The sequence below is a fragment of the Saccopteryx bilineata genome, chromosome 5 (assembly GCF_036850765.1).
Source record: "Saccopteryx bilineata isolate mSacBil1 chromosome 5, mSacBil1_pri_phased_curated, whole genome shotgun sequence".
Classification (NCBI taxonomy): domain Eukaryota; kingdom Metazoa; phylum Chordata; class Mammalia; order Chiroptera; family Emballonuridae; genus Saccopteryx; species Saccopteryx bilineata.
In genome coordinates, this window is record NC_089494.1 from 146361680 (window position 1) to 146387110 (window position 25431).

Below are 25431 nucleotides of genomic sequence, written 5' to 3' on the forward strand. Positions count from 1 at the left end.
AAAGCATCCTTACACAGGAAATGCTCAATAAATGGTTGCTGATATAATTTCTTAAAGATTTTATGAATTTATTGAAATGCAACCCTCTATATTGATTGAATGCATTAACATCATTCTTTGTTTACAAACCTCAGAACTGAATATACGCTCAATTTTATTGAGGGATGGACCTTCCATATGTTACAGATGAAGGTGTAAGGCCCTCCCAGCAGAGGCTGTGTCAGAAGCTAGAGCTAAGCCAGGGCCCGACTGGGACTACACCTTCTGACTTAGTATTTCCAAAGGAAGCATGAATGACTTTTAAATGATCAGAAGGCAGCATGGAGGGGAAATTGCAAAAAACAATAATACTCAGAGAATTGTTGAGGCAGCAGATACTGTCTGGAGAAGGTGATTACAGAATGCCCCAAATAAGCCTCTCAGTGGAGTTTTTCAGGAACGTGCTGTGGAGGGCACCGGCAGGATCACAAGCACCGCACTTGGCTGCTGCCCAGCTAAACAGAAGCAAATGAACATCTGCTCCCCTGCTGACAGGAAAGAACTAACGCATACCTGCGATCTTAAAGATTGATGTAGCCAAAGATCCCCAAAGAGTCATATTGTTTCCTCATTTTTACAAAGCCTTTAAGGTAGGAGCACCCTTGTCATAACAGCAGTGACTGTATTGGGGGGAAAAAATGAATGCGCTGCTTTGAATGAAGCCACTGCTGCATTTTAAAGCATTCAGATTAACAGCATATTTGATCATCAACCCACACAATGTGCCATTTGGGAATGGACAGCTAAGGAAAATAAAGAAGTTATTTTAAAAGGTTTAACCTACAAGATCCAGCAGATTCCAGATCTGCCTAACAGCCAAATCTATTGCTTTGCTAGTAAAGACCCTGAACTAAAGATAGTTTGACATAAGATAGTTTAAGACTCTTTCACTATCTACTCTGTTTTAAAGTGGGGAAAGCTATGTAACCAATGATAAAATTTATACATACACAGATTCTCATTTCAGCCATTAAAGTTCACAGAAGCACACAGACCAAAGGGACCTCAGCAGGTTCACCTTTGACATCTAGTCGACTCAGGGCCCTCAAAAGCACTCCTGGTTCTGTATTATTGCTTTTGTCATTATCGAGAGACACAGGGAAATATGAAATGAAATGTAGGAACTAAACTAGAAACTTCTAGCAGTTAATAACACCAGAGCATCCACAACAAATCAGATACATTGTTGGTGTATGGGTTCTCATTCTACACACCACTCCCTGCCAAATCTAGAAACACATTCTGTCTCATCTTCATGCTTGTCAGAAATGTCCTCTTTGCTAACTGTATATCAGATAAGTGGTTACTATCCAAAATATGTAAGAAACTCATACAATTCAATGGAAAAAAAGAATAAAAATATGAGCAGAAAACTTGAACAGGTAGAGGTTTATGCAAATGGCCAACAGGTACATGAAAAGGTGTCAAGATCACTGATCATTAGGAAGATGCAAATCAAAACCACAATGAGATATGCTTCACACATGTTAGAATGGTTGTTATCAAAAAGACAAGAGATAATGTGTTGGCAAAGATGTGAAGAAAGGGGAACTCTTATGCATTGTTGGTGGGAGTGTAAATTGTTGCAGCCACTATGAAAAACAATATGAAATTTCTTCAGAAGTTATACATAAAACTACCATATGATCCAGTAACTCCATTTCTGGGTATATATTCAACAAAAGTGAAATCACTATCTCAAAGAAATATCTGTACTCACATATCTGCAGCATTATTCACAACAACCAAGACATGGAAATAACTCAAGTGTTTGTGGATGAAGAAATAAATAGAGAAGATGTGGTGTATACATATAAAAAGTAATTTAGCCTTGGTTGGTTGGCTCAGTAGTAGAGCATCGGTCCAGCGTGTAGAAATCCAGGGGTCACTTCCTGGTCAAGGAACACAGGAGAAGTGACCATCTGCTTCTCCAACCCTACCTCTTCTCTCTCTCTCTTTCTTTCTCTCTCTCTCCTCTCCTCTTGCAAACATTGCTCAAATGGTTTAAGCAAAGTTGGCCCCAAGCACTGAGGATGGCTCCATGGCCTTGCCTCAGGCACTGAAATACCTCAGTTGCCAAGCAATGGAGCAGTGGCCCAGATGGACAGAGCATCTGCCAGTAGGGGGCTTGCCGGGTGGATCCCGGTCTGGTCAGGGGCGCATGCAGAAGTCTGTCTCTCTGCCTCCCCATCTTTCACTTAATAAAAAGGAAAAAAGTAATTTAGAAAAAAGGAAACTCCTACTATTTATGACAACATTGATAGACCTAGAAGGTATTATACTAATTGAATTAAGTCAGACAAAGAATAATAAATACTATATAATCTCACTTATATATATATAATCTAAAAAAGCCACACAAAGAGTAGAATGGTAGTTGTTAGGGGCTGTGGTGTGAGGGAAATAGGGACATGTTGGCCAAAGGATACAAACTTCCAGTTATAAGATGAATAAGTTCTGGGTGTCTGACATGAAGTTTGGTGAACAGAGCTAATAATACCATCACATATACTTGAAAGCTGCTGAGAGACTAGATCCTAAAAGTTTTCACCACACAATAACCAAAAAACAAATCAACATATAATTATATAAAGTGATGGATGTGTTAAGTAACTTTATTGTGGTCATCGTTCCACAATATATATGTGCATCAAATCATCATCATATACTCTTCCTTTTACACAATTACATATCAATTATATCTCAATAGAGCTGGGGGGGGGAATCTTTTCCCATTAACATGGAGCTGGGAACATTTTCTAGTTCCCACCTAGTACATCCCAAGTGCCCCATATATGTTTTTGTTAAATAAATGAATTAGTCATTCACAGGAAAATTTAAATGCCTGATGGCTTCAAACAACTTCCTAATACACACCGATATTTGACTTCAATAGAGTGCAGTCTCAAAATGACACAATTATGTCTCCAACCATACAATTCTACTTAAGTCCTATCTGTTCAGGAGTCATGTAACCATCTACCAAGGGCTTTTCTTTGATCTTTTTCAAATCTCCACTTAGTTTACAAAAGTCTGAAAACTCCAAATTTCAGTGATTTTGTGACAGCTCAGTTAAGGAAATGTGCCATTCTTTTATCTTATAATTGTTTTTATAACAGAGATCCTACTCATTCTCCTGTCTTTTCTCTTAGTCATTCAAAATAGCTGTACCTAAAGTTCAACCCAATTCAAATCATATATTTAAGAAAGTTCTAAATTTAACACATGTCAGATTATTTTGTACTTCATAAAATTATAAAATTGATAATTTGTTTTGATAAAACAAAAGTGAAATCACTATCTCAAAGAAATATCTGTACTCACATATCTGCAGCATTATCCACAACAACCAAGACATGGAAATAACTCAATTGTTTGTGGATGAAGAAATAAATAGAGAAGATGTGGTGTATACATATAAAAAAGTAACTTAGCCTTGGTTGGTTGGCTCAGTAGTAGAGCATCGGTTATATTATACTATTCTAATAACAGATTATATTATATTATATTATACTATTCTAATAACAGATGAAAAAGGAATCCTACGGGGATTAAATTGGCTCACAAATTAGGTTTAAAAAGCAAATTCATTCAGAATAAAATGCTTTAGGAACCCCTTTTTAACTGGAAAAATTTTACTTGGCTGTCCCAAATATTAAAATATGTAATACTTTTCTAAGAACCCCTGTAATAACATTAGATTATAATTTCCACCATATATGTTTTAATAGGTTTCACAAATAAGTTTATATTTTATAGGACTGCATTGGATTTAATTCTCAAAAACATTTTGGAAAATAAAGGTTGTATTGAGTAATTTGAGTTTAACTATGAAATATATATACAATTATTTCATTTCAACCATATTTGGAATTTAAATCAAATACTCTCTTTCCTCGTCACCCAGCATAACCCTGTTCTCTCAAAAGCATGAGAAGAGTCTGAAGGGAAAGTTATTCTTAAGAATAAGAAATGAGCCTTGTCCAGGTAGCTCAGGTGTTGTGAGTGTCATACAGATACACCAAGGTTTCAGGTTCAATACCTGGTCAGGGCACATACAAGACTCAACCAATGAATGCATAAATACAGTAGAACAACAAATTGATCTCTCTCTCTCTCTCTTCCTCCTTCCTTATCTCTCTCAAATCAATAATTAATTTTTTTAAATTACAAAGAAAAAGAAATAAAAAAAAACAGGATGGTGTAATAATAAGAGAAATGAAGAAAATAAGGGGGACTCAAGAAGTCAAGATGAAAATTAGGTCATATTTTAATGCTATATCAATATATTGTAATATATATCAACTTTGGTTTTGATACGTAAACTTAAAACCTTTCTTTAAATGTCTTTTAAGGTGACTGGCCACCCCAATTTTCTGGGGCTATTTGGTCTCAGCACTTGAAAGTCCTGGTCAAGCCCTCAGTCCTCAGACAACTAGGAGAATTAGTAATTTCTTTTTTAATTCAACTAGTATTAAAAAATCTGTATCTGTCCTGGCCGGTTGGCTCAGAGGTAGAGCATCAACCCAATGTGTGGAAGCCCAGGGTTCAGTTGTGGTCAGAGCACACATGAGAAATGACCATCTGCTTCTCTACCCCTTTCTCTCTCTCTCTCTCTTTGATTCTTCCTCTCCCAGAAAAATGGCTTGAATGGTTCAAGCAAGTTGGTCCTGGATGCTGAGGATGTTTCCATGGCCTTGCCTGAAATGCTGAGATAGCTCGGTTGCCAAGCAACAGAGCAGCGGCCCCTGCTGGGCAGAGCATCTCCTTCGTAGGGGGCTTCCTTGGTGTACCCTGGTCTGGGTAATGCGGTAGTCTGTCTCTCTGACTCCCTGCCTTTAACTTAATTTTTTTTAAAATGTGTATTTTATCATCTTTCTTTCAAACACATAGGAAAAACAACACACATACCTGAAATTTCTGGGAGGACTGGATTTTGATGACGTTTCTCTCCCACAGATTTCGGGTCCCAGCTGTGTTTTGCCATAAAGGCTGAATAGGACCACTGCAGGTCGTTTGAAGGCCAGTTGTTAATTTGCCACTCACATGGCTGAAGAAGTAATAAAATGTAATCTGTGAAAAATAATTAATATCCAAACAATCATAATAAAGAAGTTCCCAACTGTGAAAAGTTTTAAAATGCTATGTGCATTCAAATACCTGACAAGCATGTTGGTTAGTTGTTGGAAGAAAGACTCGGCTTCTTAAGCTTGAAGGAGAGTCCATTTTGTAGGTCAGTGAGAGAAAATGTGCTGTTAGAAACAAGAGTCAGAGGAATTGCTGGTCAGCTTTGTTAATACACCAGACAGTAAATCAGGCTTCTCTCCACAACAGATCAATACATTCTTGTTCAAAGAACAAAACATTTAGCCACACATTTGCAACAGCAAATGGTTTGATTGATATTTTTACTTTATTATACCCCTATTGAAATAACTAGTTGTGATTATAGTCCTATAACACTATTATGGGCAGCAATTCATAGCCCAATTCACCTTCTATGACATAGGAAGTTATAACTCTGTGAAGACGGTATACTGAGAAAACATCATCTTAGGACTGCCCATCAAAATAAGCAATTAAGTAAAAATTTTTTAAAAAGATCATTGTTTGCTGTGATTTTCTCCAGAAAGACTTTGATCAAGTAGTTCCAGCTTTTCCCAGGATTATGGAAAACAACACTGAGCCCTGATACTCTTTCCTGTGCTACAGTACAGATGGTGCCATGTACTGTTTAAAAGACTGCAAAATAAATGTAGAACATTTCCTGGGCTTTCAGAGATTTCCTGCAGTGCTTGACAAGGTTACAGTATATAATCTGGGAGCTATTATTTTCTGCCTCTCTGTTTGGTGTGCCATTGTGTGTCAAAAAGAATGGAAAAAATTATGTTGATAATGATTATGATCATATAGTTACCCAAACTATTCAGTGGTATTTTAAAGCTGGGTTGTTAATTAAATTTAATTGTCACATCATTGAAAAAGATCAATAGTTAACTTATGACAACTTAAAAAATTCTTTTTCTCTAGACTTATTCCAAAATTATACTCTAATTAAGCAGAAAAAAATAACATTAATGTTACTTACAGATACAATCAGGTGCATAATTGACATCTCAGCAATGACAGAAAAATGTTCTGAGAATGTACTCCTTAGAATTATTATATAAATACAATTTAGATGAAGAGCTGGTATCATGGTGATACAAGAGAACCATCATTAGTTTGCTCTTACTTCATATTCATCAGGTAAAGCAAATATTAGCAAGTAAGTAATTAAATGGGCATAAACATCCATATGAAATTATTGTTCTAGGTTTAAATAATATTATTAGCAATACAAAGGGTAATAGTATCCAACAGGCCTTAAATCATTGTTTATAAATATTCAGCTACTACAAAGCATTCATGAATATACAGAAAAAATTTCTTTCATTTGTCAAAAAAATTACTTAAATTAATCATGTTTACTTAAAAACATGTGGTCAAAAACCAGATTCAATTGTGCTAATAAATAATAAAGCAGCGTTTTAAATAAAATAATACTTTTTAAATAAGTAGGGGGTTTGATAAATATAAACTATACATTTATTGTGTCTATGACACTGTATATTATTCTGTATTTCATCAGCAATTAAATAAAAGTTAATGTTCAGGTTATCATACAAAGTAAAACTTATCTTCAGAAACAGTTTGAGATCTTTCAACGTTTGTTCTAGTAATAAGCTTTCTTTTCATGGGGGAAAAAAAGTGTTGAAAATGAACCCAATATCAATATCTGTTTTCTGACTTTAATTACAACTTAGTGGAAATAATAGATATCTTTTTAAATGCACTCTTAATTTTACCTGGCTCCCTAATAATATGAGTATAGAATTTCTTTAATTGCAGATGAAAATATTTCTTAGAGAGAATACCATCAGTGGTGGGATTCAATTAATTTAACAACTGGTTCTTGACCTTAATGACCATTTTAAGTATAAAAAAAGATATACTGAAAGTTAGTTTATTATTTCATGCATTTAATACTAAATAAGAACATTAAAATATGTACATAAAACTATTCTTATAATATAAGAAAAAGTTTAACACATTAACAAAAATATTAAATAATACCTAACAAAAAACAATAAAACTGTTATTTAACATATTTCCAATGACAGTTTGTCACCCCAGATAGTTTGGCACTTTTTCTCTTTATGTTGTATATTTCTTTACTGAAGTAACAAACACAAGGCGATAAAAATGCAGTATTTCATCAAAGGTATAATGAGTTTTATGAAATGAATAAATACATATTACAAGCATAGTTCTGTCAAATCTTTTTTACCTATGGGCGGAATGAACATTACTATGGGCACTTAGAACATGCTGTTGCACAGATGAACGTTAAAAAAGAGTAAGGGATGTAAATTTGTGGTTTCCACTTTGGGCAGCTGTCCAGGGGCCCACCTTAGAGAGAACCCTGATTACAAGTGCCATTTTAACAACTAGTTCACTAAACTCAACAGAAAATCAGGTATTGGTTCTGCTAAACCAGTGTGAACCAGCTGAATCTCACCGCTGAATACTGTGTTATAAAAAGTTCTCTTACTTTCCATGAACATAAAAGAAAGAAGCAGACCCTTGGTAGTGTAAGGTTTTCCCACAGGCTGATTCCCTCATCTGACATGTCTTCCTACTATTGGCTCTAAACATCAAAAAAAAAATTATAAAGCTGATAACAAAAAATGTATCCACTATTCTTTATACACAGCCCTCTTACTTCTTGAAAGAGCATCTTAACATATCAACATTGTCCTCATTAGGTATCCTATTAATCTCTAATATATATATTTACTTATTTATACAATTCATAAATTCATATTTAAGCCCACTTCCATAGAAGCAACTGCATAGCATATCTTTAGAACATACTAAAATAAACTTATAATAAAATGTTAATTATTAAAATTACAAAGAACATAAACACCATGATTTCATTTACGATGGTAAAAGTTTATGTTAAAGGGTTTTCAAAACTATTCTTTTCTCAATTGCTGGGTAGGTGTTGGAGTAAAGTCCAAGTATAACCAAGATAGACAACCAGAAAAAGAAAGAATACAAAATATAAAGCCAACAAAAACAATGAATCAAGTTTTGAGCTAAATCCAATAACTGTGGCAGTGAATTCCACCAACCAGTTCTCAGGAAAGAGAAGGTAGAATTTTCAGTCTCACTTTCTTCAACTGTTAATAGGCATCTTGTGTTCCTTTCATTTCACAAGTTCTAAGAGTTTAATGGAAATGATTGTGAGCAGGAGAAACATAAATCTTGTTGTATACTATAGAGTAACAAACTGGTTCAAAGGATCTCAAAAAATTAAGTATTTTAGTAGTGAAATATTACCACTTCTTAAGAACATTTTTCAAATATCAGGCTGCAGGAATGAATCACTATGATGAGGTTCAAAGCCTGACAAAGGTTAAAGTGTCAAAACTTTTGGAAAAAAAAGTGTGTTCAACTATGACAGAAATATGCCTCAGTTAAAATAACAGAGAAAAATAATAGTCTTAGATAAAATTCATTTTCTCTGCAGATATAGAGAATGTCAGTAAAGACAATATAAATATCAGTATCTTATAATTGGATATTATGATAAAAAATCAAAATTATAATTCAATATTGATGAATACACAATATATAAAGATGCAATTTATGGCAATAAAGGCATAAAGGAAGAATGGAGCTAGGTAGAAAAAATGTTTTCATATTCTATTATAATTACATTGTTATTAATCTAACCTAGATTGTTTTAATCCCCAGGGAAGCCACTAAAAAATAGTTCAAATATATATTGTGAAAATAGTGAATTACTGTGGTACACTAGAAAATATCAGTGTAACACACAAAAAAACATAAGACAGAAAACAAAAAGCAGATGGAAGGTAAGAACTATCACAGCTGTAATTTTGTTATATGTAAATAGATAAAGAGTCCAATTAAAAGTTTAAGGTTGATGTATTGTATAAAAAATAAGAAGCAAGCACATAGCATTTGCCTGTGAAAATCAGTGGGGATTCTGTCTTCCAGGGAGAGACGTGAGTATGCTAGAGACACAGGTGCACTCTTAAAGGGTCAACACACAAAATCTTGTTTATAGCCACTCATCCTGGGCTCTTGCACAAGGACAGCAGTGCAGATTGTAGTTGTGTAAAGAGGGACTGAGTTTTGTTGCTCTGGAGAGAGAGCTGAGGGGAAAGCCACCAGGAGTCATTTTCCATACAACAGACCTTTGTAGAGTCATTCTCCCATACAACAGGCACCATCTTTCTTGGATAGAACAAGCACCTCCATGCAGCATCAGTCTGGGAGAATGTCATGGCTCCACCCTCTGGACTTTCTGTCACCCGATTCTGCAGTTTTTGTGCCCTGTTAAAGAATGGGCTACCAGGGCAGGGGTGTAGAGTTTGGGGCATACTCAGGGGGTGTCAATGAATGAGTTATGTGGCTTTGAGGTACGAGTTCTTTTTCCAACTTTCTTGAAAACTTCCTCATGAGAGAGATTTGCTAGCTTCATTCTCCAGGATCCCAGCAGCCCCACCTTTTCAACTCCTGGTGGTTCCACCTGCCAAATTCTGGGTAGAATTCATGACAGACTGAGTTGTGTGATTCTGGAATGGGAGACACTGTCTTAAAATTCCTCCAAACCTGACTGTTACCTTTCTTCTCCCAACTCCCAGCAGCTTTGCAATGCTGCAGTGGGGCTCCTGGTACAATCTGAGACAGATTGAGTTGTGTGGTCTGAAATGGGGAAACTTTCCCTCATGCACCACAGCAGTGCAGAGCCTTCCTTCACACAGCCAAGTTTTGGTCTTTGGGAGACTGATAAACTCTATTGGCCTCACCCTGATGATTCCTTGAAACCCTGCCACACCACAAAGGTGTGTGCATGCACCCAGAAGGTGACAGCTAGACTTGACATACACTGGAATATTTGCTGATTACCACTAGACCCAGCACTGTTACTGAGGTTGAACCTGTATAGATCTGGTGAACAACAATCACTCCTACCTGGCGAATCACTGAGAAAATACCTCACACAAATTGAGTGTCCCCAGATACCATATGTCTTTCAGTGACTGAGCCTAACAGACAGCCCACAGATGGTTAGGTAGAGGCAGATAAAGAAAACTGCTCTACTAGATCCCACATAATCCTACTATATAAGACCACTCACCCTACCAAGACTGAGTCACAGAGGATCCACCTAATACATAAAAATAAACACAAAGTGACATCCAAAATGGGGAGACAGAGAAACATGTTCCTAATGAAAAAAACAAAAAAAAAATCTCCAGAAAAAAAAGTGCTAAATGAAATGGGGGCATGCAATTTCCCAGGTATAGAGTTAAAAAATGTTGTAAGGGTGCTCAAGGAACTTATTGAGAACTAAATGGAATTTATGAGAACTACAATGGCATTAAAAAGGACATAAAACCATAAAAAAGAACCCAGAGGAAATGAAAAATACAATATATGATATAAAGAATATACTAAAAAGGAATAAACAGTAGGATGAATGAAGCAGAGGAATGAATCAGAAATTTAGAAGACAAGAGAGCAAAACACATCCAATCAAAGCAACAAAGAGAAAAAACAATTTAATAATAATGATTTAAGGGATCTTTGGGTCAACATGAAGAGAACGAGCATCCACATCATTGGGATACCTAAGGGCAAGAGAATGAACAGGAGATTGAAAACCTGTTTTAAGAAATAATGACTGAAAATTATCCTAACCTGATGAAGAAAAATAACACAAAAGTCTAGGAAGTACAGAGAGTCTCAAACAAGATGAAGCTGAAGAGGCCCACACCAAAATACATCAAAATTAAAAAGGCAAAATTTAAAGAAAAAGAGAGAATCCTAACGGCAGTAAAAGAAAGTTAGTGACTTACAAAGGAGGCCCCATAGGAATGTCAGCTGACTTCTCAAGAGAAATATTTCAGGACAGAAGAGAATGGCACAAAATAGTCAAACTGATAAAAAGCAAAGATCTGGAACCAAGATTACTTTACCAACCAAGGCTATCATTTAAAATTGAAGGAGAAGTAAAGAACTTCCCAGATAAGGAAAAACTAAAGAAGTTTGTTAATACCAATCAGTATTACAAAGAATATTAAAGGTTCTTTAAGAAGAAGAAAAAAAAGAAACAGAAGAACATAGTAAAAAGGATAAACTGGCAATTAGTCTGTATCTATCAATAATCACTTTAAACAGAAATTACTTAAATGCTCCAATCAAAAGACATAGGGCAGCTGAATAGATAAGAAAACAAGACCTGTACATATGTTGTCTACAAGAGACCCACCTGAGAACAAAAAATACACACAAGCTAAAAGGAAAGAAAAGGAAAAAGATAGACATTTCATGTAAAGGGAAATGAAAGTAAAAGCTGGGATAGCAATACTTATATCTGACATAATAGAGTTTAAAACAAAGGCTATAGTAAAATACAAAGAAGGATACTACCTATTGATAAGAGGAGCAATCCAACAAGAGGATACAACCCTTGTAAATATTTATGCGCCTAATAGAGTAGCACCTAAATATATAAAATAAATCTTGATGGACATAAAGGGAGATATTGACAGCAACACATCATAGTAGGGGATTTTTAATACCCCACTGGTATCAAGGGATAGGTCTTCTAGACAGGAAATCAATAAGGAAACAATGACCTCAAATGATACACTAGATTAGATAGATTTACTTGATAAACAGAAAGTTAACAAGGAAATAGGAGCCTTATACACTAGATCTAATAGATTCAATTGATATCTTCAGAGCATTTCACTCTAAAGCAGCAGAATAAACATTCTTTTCATGTGGAGATGGAACATTTTTAAATATAGACCACATGTTACAACAGAAAACAAACCTCAGTTAATTTAGGATGATTGAAATCACATCAATCATTTTCTCTGATCATAATGGTATAAAACCAGAAATCAATCACAAGGAAAGAAAACTGAAAACACACAATGAATGGGTTAAAAATGACAAGGAAAAACAAAAGAAAACAAAGTATGTCTTTAAAAATGAAAAAGAATACAAGAACCCAAAATCTGTGGGACACAGAGAATGTAGCCCTTAAAAGAAAATTCACAGCAGTACAGGCGTACCTCAAGAATCAAGAAAAATCTCAAATAAACAATATAACTTTTCAGTTAAAGGAACTAACAAAAAACAACAAACAAAGTCCAAAGTGAGTAGAAGAAAGGAAATAATAAACATCAAAGCAGAAATAAATAGAATCTAAAAATAAAATACAAAAGATAAATAAAACCAACAGCTTGTTCTTTGAAAAAAATAAACAAGATTGACAAAACTTCACCCAGACTCATTAATTTAAAAAAAAGAAAGAAGATGCAAATACACATAATCAGAAATGAAAAAGAAGTAAAAACTGACACCATAGAAATACAAAAGGTTTAAAAAATTTTGCTCACAATAATTAGGGGATATTTCAAAATTAATATGAAGCAATTTAAAAAAGAAGCATTTGATTTTTTTATTAAACAAAAACTTCAGAAAAGCTAACAAGTTAAAGAAAGTTGTTCAATTATGCAAATGAGATGCAAAACCAACTCTTATTTCATTAGTGAAAATGCATTATACAAAAGGTTGAAAGTACTCGAGTATCTGCACATTCCCTGACCTTGAAAGTGCATTTTGAAATATCTCCTAATTTTTGTGAGCAGTATATATGCCAACAAATTGCACAAATGGATGAAATTAATAAATTCTTAGAAACATGATTTTCCTAAACTGAATCAGAATAGATAGATTACAACTATACTGCTCACAAAAAATTAGGCGATATTTTATCGTTTCATATTCATTTTGAAATATCCCCTAGTTTTTGTTAGTATAGTAAAATTAAAGTAGTAAAACAAACAAAACAAAGCAAAACAAAAAACAAAACTTCCAACAAACAAAAGTCCTGAACTGGATAGCTTCACAGGTAAATTTACCAAACATTCAAAGAACTAACACCTCTCCTTCTCAAACTATTCCAAAAAACTCAAGAGAAGAAAAAACTCCCAACTTCATTTTATGAGGCCAGCATTATCTCAATTCCAAATACAAATAAAGCACTACAAAGAAATAATATTATAGGTCTATATCCCTGGTAAACATAAATGCTAAAATTCTCCACAAAATATTAGCAAACCAGATGCAGCAATACATTAAAAAGATTATACACCATGATTAATTGTGATTTATTTCAGGAATAAAGGGGTAGTCAAATATTCACATATCAATAAGCATGATATACATTATAAACAAAATGAATGATAAAAATCATATCCTTCTATCAAAGTTGCAGAAAAGGCATTTGATATAATCCAGCATCTATTTATTAAAAAGAAGGAAGAAGAAACTCAGCAAATTTAATATAGAGAGAATATACCTCAACAATGCCATACATGACAAACCCACAGTCAACATCATACTCAATGGGCAAAATCTATAAACATTTTCCTTAAGATCAGGAGCCAGACAGGATGCCCACTTTCACCACTCTTATTCAAATTAGTACTGAATATTCTAACCCCAGTGATCAGATAAGAAAAAAATAAAAGGCATCCAAAGTGGAAAGGAAGTAAAACTGTCATTATTTGCAGATGACATGATATTGAATATAGAGAACCCTAAATATTCTAACAAAAAACTACTAGAATTGATAAATGAAGAGTAAAGCAACAGAATAAAAAATAAGTATACAAGAATCAGTTGCATTTTTTATACATGAAAGATGAACTAATAAAAGAATTTCATTCACAAAGCTCAAAATAAATAAAATACCTATGCATAAATTTTGCCCATGATGTACTTGGAAATTAATAAGACACTGAAGAAAGAAATTGAAGAAGATGCAAATAAGTGTAAGCATATACTGTGTTCATGGATAGGAAGAATTAACATATTAAAATGTCCATATTACTCAAAACATCTTCAGATGTAAAGACAGACTATTCAATAAACGGTATTGAGAAAATTGTACAGACACATGCAAAAAATAAAATAAACCACTTTTTTATACCACACACAAGAATAAATTCAAAATAGATTAGAGGATTAAATATTGTACGTGAAATGATAATAATCCTAGAAGAAATATAGGCAGTAAAATATTGAAAATTTCACTAGCATTATTTTTTCTGATATATATCCTCCGGCAAGGAGAAAAAAATAAACAAATGGGATTACATCACACTAAAGGTTTTTGTACTGTAAATAAAATTATCAACAAAATGAAAAGACAACCCACTAAATGGAGAAACATATTTGATAATGATATGTCTAATAAGGGGTTAATATCCAAAATATATTGAAAACTTATAAAACAAAACATTAAAAAGCAAACAGTTCAATTAAAAAATGGACAAAGGACCTGAATAGATATTTTTCCAAAGAGGATAATTGACATCAAAAAATGCCCAACATCACTAAACATCAGAAAAATGCAAATGAAAACCACAATGACATATCTCCTCACATCTGTCAGAATAGCTATCATCAAATATTCAACATACAGCAAGTGTTGCAAAGATGTGGGAGAAAGCGAAACCTCATGTATGGTTGGTAGAAATGCAGATTGGTGTTGACACTGTAGAAAGCAGTATAGAGTTACCTCAAAAAATTAAAAATAGAACTGCCTTATGACCCAGCAATTCTATTCTGGGAATATATCCAAAGACACCCAAAACATTAATCTGAAAGATTATATGCACCCCTATGTTTATTGCAGCATTATTTACAATAGCCAAAATTTGTGGAACAGCTCAGGTGCCCAGGAGTGGATAAAAAAAAAGCTGTGGTACATTTACACAATGGAGTACTCTGTAGAAAAGAAGAAATTTTACCTTTTGTGACAGCACAGGTGGACTTGGACAGTATTATGCTAAGTAAAATAAGCCAGTCAGAAAAAGACAAGTACCATATGATTTCATTTATATGTGGATTCTACCAAATAAAACATAGAACAAACAAAATAGAAACAGACTCACAAATACAGAGAACAGACTGACAGCTGTCAGTGAGAGTTTTGAGGGTCTGGGTGGAAAAGGTGAAAGGATTAAGCCAAAAAAAATGTAGACTAACAACAGTACATTGAATATGATAGGGAAAGGGAGGTAGGTGAAGGTAGTAGAGGGTAAAAGTGATATAAATGATGATGGTAGGTATTTGACTTGGGGTGGTAAACACTCAGTACAATATAAGAGATTAATGGGAGGGGGAAACCTAGCAATTCTTCTTCTGGGTATTTATTTAGTGGTGGGATTCAAATAATTTAACAACTGGACCTATGCCCTAATGATCATTTTAAGTATAAAAAATTGATATACTAAAAGGTAGTTTATTATTTCATATATTTAATACTTAAGTAAGAATAACAAAAGAGCCTGACGAGGTGGTGGCAGTGTCACCAGGTTTAAACCCCCGAGGTTGCCAGCTTGAGCATGAGCTCATCTGGTTTGAGCACAGCTCACCAGCTTAAACCCAAGGTCATTGGCTGGAGCAAGGAGTCACTTAGTCTGCTGAAGGCCCACAGTGAAGGCACATATGAGAAAGCGATCAATGAACAACTAAGGTGTCGCAACAAAGAATAGATGTTTCTCATCTCTCTCCCTTCCTGTCTGTCCCTATCTGTCCTCTCTGTCTTTCTCTCTGTCTCTGTCACACACACACGCACAAAAATTAAAAACTTTTGAAAAAAAAGAGTAACAAAAGAGTACACAAAACTGTATTATGTTATAAAAAAGAGCTTTAAAATATTAATGAAAAAATATTTAATAATACCTGACAAAAAACAGTAAAACTGTTATTTAAGATATTTCCATACTGCTTCTTAATTGGCATCCTCACTTGCAATTTTTTTCACCTATGGACAGAATGATCATTACTATGGTGTTTTAGAATACACTGTTGCACAGATGAACACACAAAAAAAGAGTAAGGAATGTAAATTTGTGATTTCCACATTGGGCAACTGCCCAGGTGCACATCTTAGAGAGAACCCTAATTACAAGTGCCATTTGAACAACTCAACAAAAGATTAGGTATCGGTTCTGCAGAACTGGTGCGAACCAGCTGGGTCCCACCACTGTATTTATCCAAAGAAACCCAAGAACTAATTCAAAAAGACATCTGTATCATTTGTATCCATATGTTTATTGCATCATTATTTACAATGGAAAAGATATGGAAGCAACCTAAGTGTCCATTAATTAATGAATGAATAAAAAAAAGTGGTATGTATTTACTACAAAAATCTGCCTCAGCTATAAAAAGAAATGACATCTTGCCATTGGCAACAACATGTATGAACCTACAGGGTATTTTACTGAATGAAATAAATCAGACAGAGAAAGACAAATGCCAGATGATTTTACTTATATGTGGAATCTAAAACAAACAAGTGAACAAAAAATAATAAACAAAACAGAAACAAACACATACAGAGAACATTTTGATAATTACCAAATGGAAGAAAGGTTGGGAGATGGGTAAAAAAGAAGAAAGAATTAAGAATTACAAGTTATAAAACAGGGGCATGTAAAGTATAGTATAGGTAATATAGTCAATAATATTGTCATAACTATGATATCAGGTAATAGATTTATTGGGGGTGATGACATTGTAAGTTACATAAATGTCTAATCACAATGTTATACACCTGAAACAAATATAGTATTGTATGTCAACTGTGATTAAAAAATAAAAAAATATTTTTGAAAAGAGGAAATAGAAAATCTGAATAAATTATAAGTAAATGCAATGAAATCATTAAAAAAACCTTTTTAACAACAACAGAAAAGCTTTCAACAAAGAAATTCTCAGTCAAAGAAGGATAACTAGTAAATTATACAACACATTTAAAGAAGAATTAACACCTACACTTCACAAACTTTTTCACAAATTAGGAGAGGTCATTTCCCAACCCATTTTGTGAAGGCACTATTATCTTGATTCCAAAACCAAACACATCACAAGAAAATGACAAATCAATATCCATGGCAAATAAAAATGTAAAAACACTAAAGAAAATACCAGAAAGCCTCATTGAACAGGATCTAAAAAAGGATTACGGAACATATTCATGTAGAATTGATACTGAGAATGCAAAGTTAATTCCACATATGAAAACTAATCACTATAAACTGATCAAGGCCAAGAACCACGTGATCATCTCAATAGCTGCAGAAAACACTTTTTTTTTTTTTAATAAATTTTTATTAATGGTAATGGGATGACATTAATAAATCAGGGTACATATATTCAAAGAAAACATGTCTAGGTTATTTTGTCATTAAATTATGTTGCGTACCCCTCGCCCAAAGTCAGATTGTCCTCCGCCACCCTCTATCTAGTTCTCTGTGCCCCTCCCCCTCCCCCTAACTCTCTCCCTCCCTCCCCCCACCCCTGGTAACCACCACACTCTTGTCCATGTCTCTTAGTCTCATTTTTATGTTCCACCAATGTATGGAATCATGTAGTTCTTGTTTTTTTCTGATTTACTTATTTCACTCCTTATAATGTTATCAAGATCCCACCATTTTGCTGTAAATGATAGCAGAAAACACTTTTGACAAAGTCTAACACTTTCTCATGATAAAAACACTTAACATAATATTCACAGAAGGGAACGTGCTTACCTAATAAATGGTGTCTACCAAAAATTCTCAGTTAATATCATAACAAAATGAAAAGATTGAAAAAGTTTCTAACAGGAGTAAGATAAGGATAACTGCATTACCACTTCTACTCAACATTGCACTAAAGTTTCTAGTCAGACAATCATCAAAGAAATCCAATAAAAGGCATCTAGAATGGGAACAGAAATTAAGACTATCTCTCTTTGCCAAGGACAGATATGGAAGGTCCTAAAGAACCATGTTATTGTTTCAGGGCCACTTGAATTGTCCAGAACAACTTTCCTATTTTAAGGCTATCTCAATAATAACATTAATGACACCTACAAAGTTATTTCACAGAAATATCTCAATTAGTGTTTGATTGAATAACTTGGGAATGGGAATCCTTGGGGTGAAGGATGCATCTTTAGAATTCTCCCTGTAATATTTAGGTAGGTACTAATTTAGTTCTCTTGCTCCATTTGTTGTTTTTAAGGTGTTGACCAAAGTCTATAAAGCCTAATGTTGTTGACTCTCTGTACATTGTAGGACACAATGAATCAATGTGACTGCTAATTACAGTTGCCAGACTTGGTTTGCAGAGAACAGGAGTTGGTTCTGTCACTTCAATTGGTAAAATTCCCTGCCCACTTTAATTTGACAGAATCTAGTCCACTGATAATGTGATTATAGTTTGAAGGATTTCTTGAAATGTATATTGTATTTATTTTGACATACTAATATTTGACTTTGTGTATTTCTGTTAAGTTTATGTTCTCTCTCTTGTGACTAAATTCATGTAAAAAATATGTACCCTTATAAATTGAACCAATAAGTAAACCATCTGCCTGCAAAGATAACCTTCCTGTGAAAAGGAAAGCAAATTACACATAAGAAAATATTTCTATGGATAAATTACAGAATATATTTTAGCTCTAATTAAATAAATAACATTTATTATTTACTTGAAGATATTTGACAGCTTAACTACTTATGTGGAGAAATTTTATTGATGTCATACCAGTTAATTCAAATAATCATCTAAATTGTCAACTCTCCTTGACTGATGTATTAGTCTGAATTTGAAATAAAAGAAATGGAAAAATAAACAAGTTATAGTATGCCATAAAAATAGGCATAAAATTTGTTAAGGAATTATGGAAAACTCACATAGCTTACTGCTTTAATATACACACTCATGCAGGCACATATCAAAAACCTTGATAATATTAGCTTGATAATCAAAAAATTTGTGGAAGAAACTAAGGCTCTCCACAAAATACTCCTAGTGGAAGAATGAATCATTAAGTACTAAATGTGTATGCCCTTGAAATTTCTAATGCAGCTCCTCAGCCACCGCCACATCCATCATTGTCTCTCATTTTGGCTGCCTGTTTGGACAGCAACAGAATGAAAATTGTCAACTGTGAAGGAGTTTGGGTAGAGGAGGAAAAAGAGCAAAGGGCATGGTATTAATGAGTAACATCAGTAGCTTTTTGGTGACATATTCTTGATATTCCCAAATACACTTTTGGCCTAATCTTCATTTCCAGAGATAGTATCCTATAATCATAGCAGACTGCTATATTATTGCCTGAGCATAACCAGTATCTCTGTATGGTCCTTATACCATTCTTTCAGTTTAAGATATCTTTTCTTTTTCCTCACTGTCCACTGACAACCATTCACTTTTCAAGTCTTTTCCCAAATGCCCACTTCTTTTCAGTGTAAGAATTTCCTTGTAATTATAGGACAACTTGCTCAGACTAACATAATAGCACCTTTCAAATTTCTCCCTGTGTTGTAATTAATAGTATTATTCTCCCATCCAAGTACTAACCAGGCCCGACTCTGCTTAGCTTCTGAGATCAGGTGAGACCAGGTGGGCTCAGAATGGTATGCCATAGACTAATTTATTATTCTTAAAAGTGTTTCCAAAGAGATCATAAACACCTAATATGCAACAAATATTTTAATAGTCTTTATAATATTCAGATTTATCATGATGCTTCACACACACTGGGGTTAATAAAAGCTTTTGAATTAAAATGAATAACTGTCACCACTGTTATATAAATATGTGTATATAAACATAAAATAAATTTTTCATCTTTACTTTTTACTTTTAAAATAGTGTAACTACAACATTAAAACAAGACAAATAGAATAACACACTGTAATTCTACTGCGTGAACACAAATATTATATTTTATTGCAAAAAAAGGCTTAATGGCTATAAAATTTCATTAATTAAAAATTCAGATAACTTTTTAAATAACAGAAATAATAAATCTGATTCTTACACAGAATCAGGGTACATACATCAAGGAAGGCTTCACCTGTTTGCTACAGAAGTGAACACTGACTACTAAAGTTAAGATTATAACTTATCTGTTAGTACTTAGAGGAAAGATTTTATCCTTCACTCATGTATCACTACCAAAACTGCATATTGTCAGATGCAAAAATACTCCAATGTTTATTAAACAGACTAGGAAGTAGCAAACTAACTACAGTCCACAGACAAATGGCACCTGCTACCTGGTTTTGTATGGTCTAGGAGCTAAAAGTTTTTACATGTTTAAATGGTTGAAAATTTTCAAAATAATATTTTATGGCATGTAAAAATCATATGGATTATAAATTCAAGTGTTCAAGTATAAAATTTCATTATAACACAGCCAAGCTTAATCCTTATGTATTGTTTATACCTACTTTCACAATACAGTGGCAGAGCGGAGTAGCTGGGACATGGACTGTGTGGCCTAAAAACCAAAATTATTTACAGTCTGGCCCTTTAAAAAGACATATGCAGATCTCTGGAATAGAATGGGCATGAGATTTTTGTCTCCATCACTAGATTATAAATTCACTGGGGACAAGAACTATTATATCTGCAGGTCCTAAAATAGTATGTGGAGCAACAGAAATCCTCAATACAAAGTTTTTGAAATAATAAATACATAAGAGAATAAATAAACATTAATTTTTCACTGATTCCAAACTAAATAGATGTTAAGATTATCAAGGCTGAAAAAACATAATCTAGAGATTGAGAATGTAAATTTCTTCTTCCCAATTTTTTGTCTTCTGCTAGTTTTCCTTAAAAAAATAATCTAATTTACTGTCCACATAATGCAGCCTGACAAGTATTAAGAAATGGGTTATGGTTCCTAGCAACCTCCAGAAAGGACAGCATAAAGCAGTTTAGGACACACTAGCATTAGAAAACGCAGGGAGTAATATAATGTTTTCTATTTTTTAAAAAAACTAAAACCTGGAACTTCAGGAGATTTTAAAGATAAACAGAAGGTACATATGTAATGGGAATGGAGACTTGAAGGAATAAATCAAAAGTTAGATTCCCTCAGGTTCTGGCCTGAGGTTAGGGTGCAGTTGGAGCTGGCTGGAGTGGCTAAAACTTTGATAGAATGGTGCTATCTCTTTGGCCCAAAGAATCAGAAAAAGGACCTAGGATGGCCAGGTCCACCATAAGTAAACAAAAAAATTCTAGAAATAAGTAAGCCAAAAGCAAGGTTGACTCATGTTCTACAAATAAACTTTAACCAAATCTCTCATTAAAACTGAAACATCCGGCCCTGGCCGGTTGGTTGGCTCAGTGGTAGAGCCTCGGCCTGGCGTGCAGAAGTCCCGGGTTCGATTTCCGGCCAGGGCACCCAGGAGAAGTGCCCATCTGCTTCTCCACCCCTCCCCCTCTCCTTCCTCTCTGTCTCTCTCTTCCCCTCCCGCAGCCAAGGCTCCATTGGAGCAAAAGATGGCCCGGGCGCTGAGGATGGCTCTGTGGCTTCTGCCTCAGGCGCTAGAGTGGCTCTGGTCGCAGCAGAGCTACGCCCCGGATGGGCAGAGCATCACCCCCTGGTGGGCGTGCTGGGTGGATCCCGGTCGGGCCCATGCAGGAGTCTGTCTGACTGCCTCCCCATTTCCAGCTTCAGAAAAATGCAGAAAAGGAAAAAAAAGAACAACAAAAAAAAAAAACTGAAACATCCATGTGAAGGAAGCTAAAAGGACGAATTTATATCTGAACTACTGCCCACAACAAATTAGACAGAGTTTTCAATTTAAGCCTAAAGAGGCTCCATCCACTTAAATCATAAGCACTCTGTTAAAGAATATAACAGAACCCAGAGATTCCACAATATTAAATTCATACTGTTAAAGAGATATACCAAAATTATTTGATACACAAAGAATCATGAAAGTATGACTATAATATTGGTGAAAAACAATCAACAAAGGTCAATTCTAGGGTGATGCAAACAAGAATTTTAAAACTGAAATTATATTTATGCTCAATGAGGTAAAAAATATGTTCATAATGAAAATATATAGAAAATTTTAGTATAGAAATTAAAAATTTAAAAACAAACAAATGAAAATTTAATACAATATCTGAAGTTCTAAAAATCATTGGATATGCTTATAAGAATAATCAAGATAACAAAGGAAATTATCACAGAACTTAAAGATAAATCAATTAAAATTTTTCAATGTGAAAAACAGAGAAAACATATCAAAATATATGATGGAACACTCAGTAACAATAGTTAAACCTGTTGTCTTATATATATTAAATGACTAAAGTCCAAGAAGGAAAAGATTGAAAGAAAGAGGCAGAAAATAATATCTGAATAAATAAGGAAGAATATTTTCCAAGACTGGTGAAAAAACATAATTTCAGATTCATGAAGTTTACTTAACTTAAGTAAGATTATAAAAATCTCATGCCGAGGCACAGCATAGCCAAATTGCTTAAAATCAACATAAAAGATCAAATCTTCAAAACATCAAAATATAAAGCCATATTAAATAGCAAAAACAAAATAATTTGAATAATTGTGAATATGTCAGAAACTAGAGAAGCCGAAAGAAATGAAATATCTTTAAAGCACCAAAATAAAAAAAAAATATTTCCATGAAATGCTATTCTAATGAGAATACATTTCAGTAAAGGAAAACACATAATTTATTATTGAACTAGACTGCAAGAATACTAAAGGAAATTCTACTAGCTTAAGAAAAATAACAGTAAACAATAATTTAGAGTCAGAAAAAATAAAGAATATTGCAAGTAGTAAATATAATAAAAGAACATATTTTTCTTTAATATTGTTAAAACAAAATTATCATATTCATTCTGAGATTTATAATGTATAAATTATAGATGAAATATATGTGACCACTATAAAAAGGCAACGAGAAAGAAATAAATGAATCTAAGCTTCTAAGTTTTCTATATCACCTGTATAATTTTATAACGTCAATTTTAAGTGAACTATAAGGAGTTAAGAATTTACTCCATAATTCCTAGATGAACCACTAAAATTAAATGTTAAGACATATACCTAGGCAAGATTCAGAGAAACTAGACAATTTGAGCAGACCTTTCCCCAGCACCAGTGTGGGTAAAAACCAGCTAGGAGTGCAGTTTGGTATTTCCATGTATACCTGGGCCCAGCAGAGGCAGCCATAAAATCTGAATTTCTTGTAGCTCCAAGAAGGTTGCATAGGGCCAATCACAGGCAGTGTCTCCCACTGGTCTGTGCCGGGTTCCTGCCAGGGAGGCCCAGGGCTGGCACATCCAGAGCTGTGGAAAGCATTGGTTCAGGACCTACAAACCCTTGTTAGAGTGGTATCCTAAGGAAAAACACCTCACATCTGGCCCAGCTGAGGTGAGTTCCACTCTCTGCGATCAACACTGGCACAGCAACTCATGTGCATTGGATAGGGTAGAGCTTCACAGTCAGCCAGCCTGAGCGGTGGATATCTTGCCCTGCAGGGCTAGATTCCAAAAGAGAAAGGGAGAGAGGCTTGGAGCATGGACATTTAATGTGTGGGTCCTTGTGATTGTATTGTTGTATCTAGTTGAGGGGCTTAGCCACCCTCTGGAGGAGCACAGTCAGCCTCAGGAGAGGACTCTGTCAGTCTTCCTCTCTGAGACTAGGGTCTCACCAGTCGAAAGAACTTCTGCAGAGGGACTGTCAGCCACACTTGGTCTAAACCTGCTGCTCATCTTTTTTGGGGAGAAATAAAATTTGAATATCTAGCAGTGGCTGAGGGATCAAGCTCTGGAGTTAGGGCCACAAGCCCCATACTAAACTCCTGACCAAGAGACCCTTGATGTAAGGGGTCTCAGTAACTTTGTATTCACAACCTCAGCTGCCCTAGCCCACCAAGTATGCAACCTGTAAATGGGTTAGTTGGGCGAAGCCAGTCTGGGCTCACACCATAGTCTTTCTACAGAAGACTCTATGGGAAGACCAGGAAGCTACAAGAGGAGGAGGAGCAGCTGAAAAGTACAGACAAATCTTACAGAGCTTGGGGCTTTTACAGAGCTGCTATCATCTCTAAGCACAAGGAAGCTGATCCTTATACAGGGGTTGGCCCCTCCCACAGTACCCAGGTACAGAAAATGCAGACACAAACAGTGAAAAGTGCAGTAGCTGCAGACTGGTAGCCACAGCAGGTTACAAACAACAGCTGACACCAACCCAAGAAGTACTAGAATCAACACTACTGGTAGTGGGTGGCAGAAAGCACTAACTCTAGACTCAGCTAGCTACACAAGCAACACACAAACACACACAAAGGTGGAATCTAGCAGGCACCAGACACTGTGGAGAATAAACACACCCAACAGGACAGACATTGCACAATGTATAATACACATGATCAAGGTTGACTCTTAGAGCCAGCCAACCTGAAGGGATAACCGTACCCTTAAAGGACCAAATGCATGTAATACTCACATGCAACAAGAGGGAAAATTGTACCCTCAAGTAGCATTCCAAGAACAAGAAAAAGAAGTAGCCTAGAGGACAGTACCACCAAGCCCATCTTCTTCATAAAGACCCCAATATGTCTGATAAGGGGTTAATAACCAAAATTTATAAAGAACTTCTAAAACTTAATACCAGGAAGGTAGACAATCCAATTTAAAAATGGGCAAAAGAACTCAATGTCAGAGAAAAGGCACTGTGAGGGGTGTTCTCGATATCTCCTCTTGAAATTTCACCAGATTCAACAACTAAAGACAGAGAAATACTCTCAGGAGCACCTGAAATATACACACACCAGACAAAGGTATGACTGGGTGAAAAGGTGGCTGAATATATAATCTAACCTGAAGAGAATAAGACAGAGAATGGAGTATTTTGCTTTCCTCACTGATCTGAGGAAGGGCCTCTTTTGTCTGGAATCAAGTGAAGCAGCGAAGGGTCTGGGGCAAAGGGAAGGAGCTGGGTTAAGGTGGATGATCAATCAGAGGAGAGAACTCACCGGTATTGCCTGACATCGCAGACACAGAGTGAGCATGTGTGGCAGGCTCCAACAAAAGTTGTTGGTGGGGGGGGGTACCTGAAGAAACTAGCATCAGTGCCAGCAGCTTTGTGCGCTCTTGGCTCTGCCATCACAGGCAGTGTGCAACTGGATCCACCTGGCACCTCTGGAAAGGGCGTGTGTGCCCGTGGGCTGAATGCTTAGCTCGACATTATCAGCATTGGACATCTGTGTGGGCTGTTGCCAGCATCTTTGTTTAATCCCGGCTCTGCGACTAGTAGCATGGGAAGTGAGCAAGGAACAGGATCCCTAGGCCTGGGACTGCCTGGACGGAGTGCCTCTGCAGGGTTGATACAAGTTTCAATGCACATTCCTGCATTCCCAGCTTTGATGGAGATTACAGGTGCTG

The 25431-nt window shown here is 35.1% G+C and overlaps 1 protein-coding gene across 6 annotated transcripts in view; it reads right to left on the minus strand.

Annotated features, from left to right (window-relative positions):
• The window catches only part of MALRD1 (MAM and LDL receptor class A domain containing 1), a 794026-nt gene that overhangs the window by 730881 nt on the left and 37714 nt on the right, over positions 1-25431 (minus strand). For all 6 annotated transcript variants that reach the window (XM_066232773.1, XM_066232772.1, XM_066232769.1 and 3 more), the window contains exons 3-4: positions 5200-5291; positions 4951-5112 (exon numbers count right to left, since the gene is read on the minus strand). In XM_066232773.1, coding sequence (XP_066088870.1) covers positions 4951-5112; positions 5200-5291 — 254 coding nt within the window. The remainder of the gene's footprint in view (positions 1-4950; positions 5113-5199; positions 5292-25431) is intronic.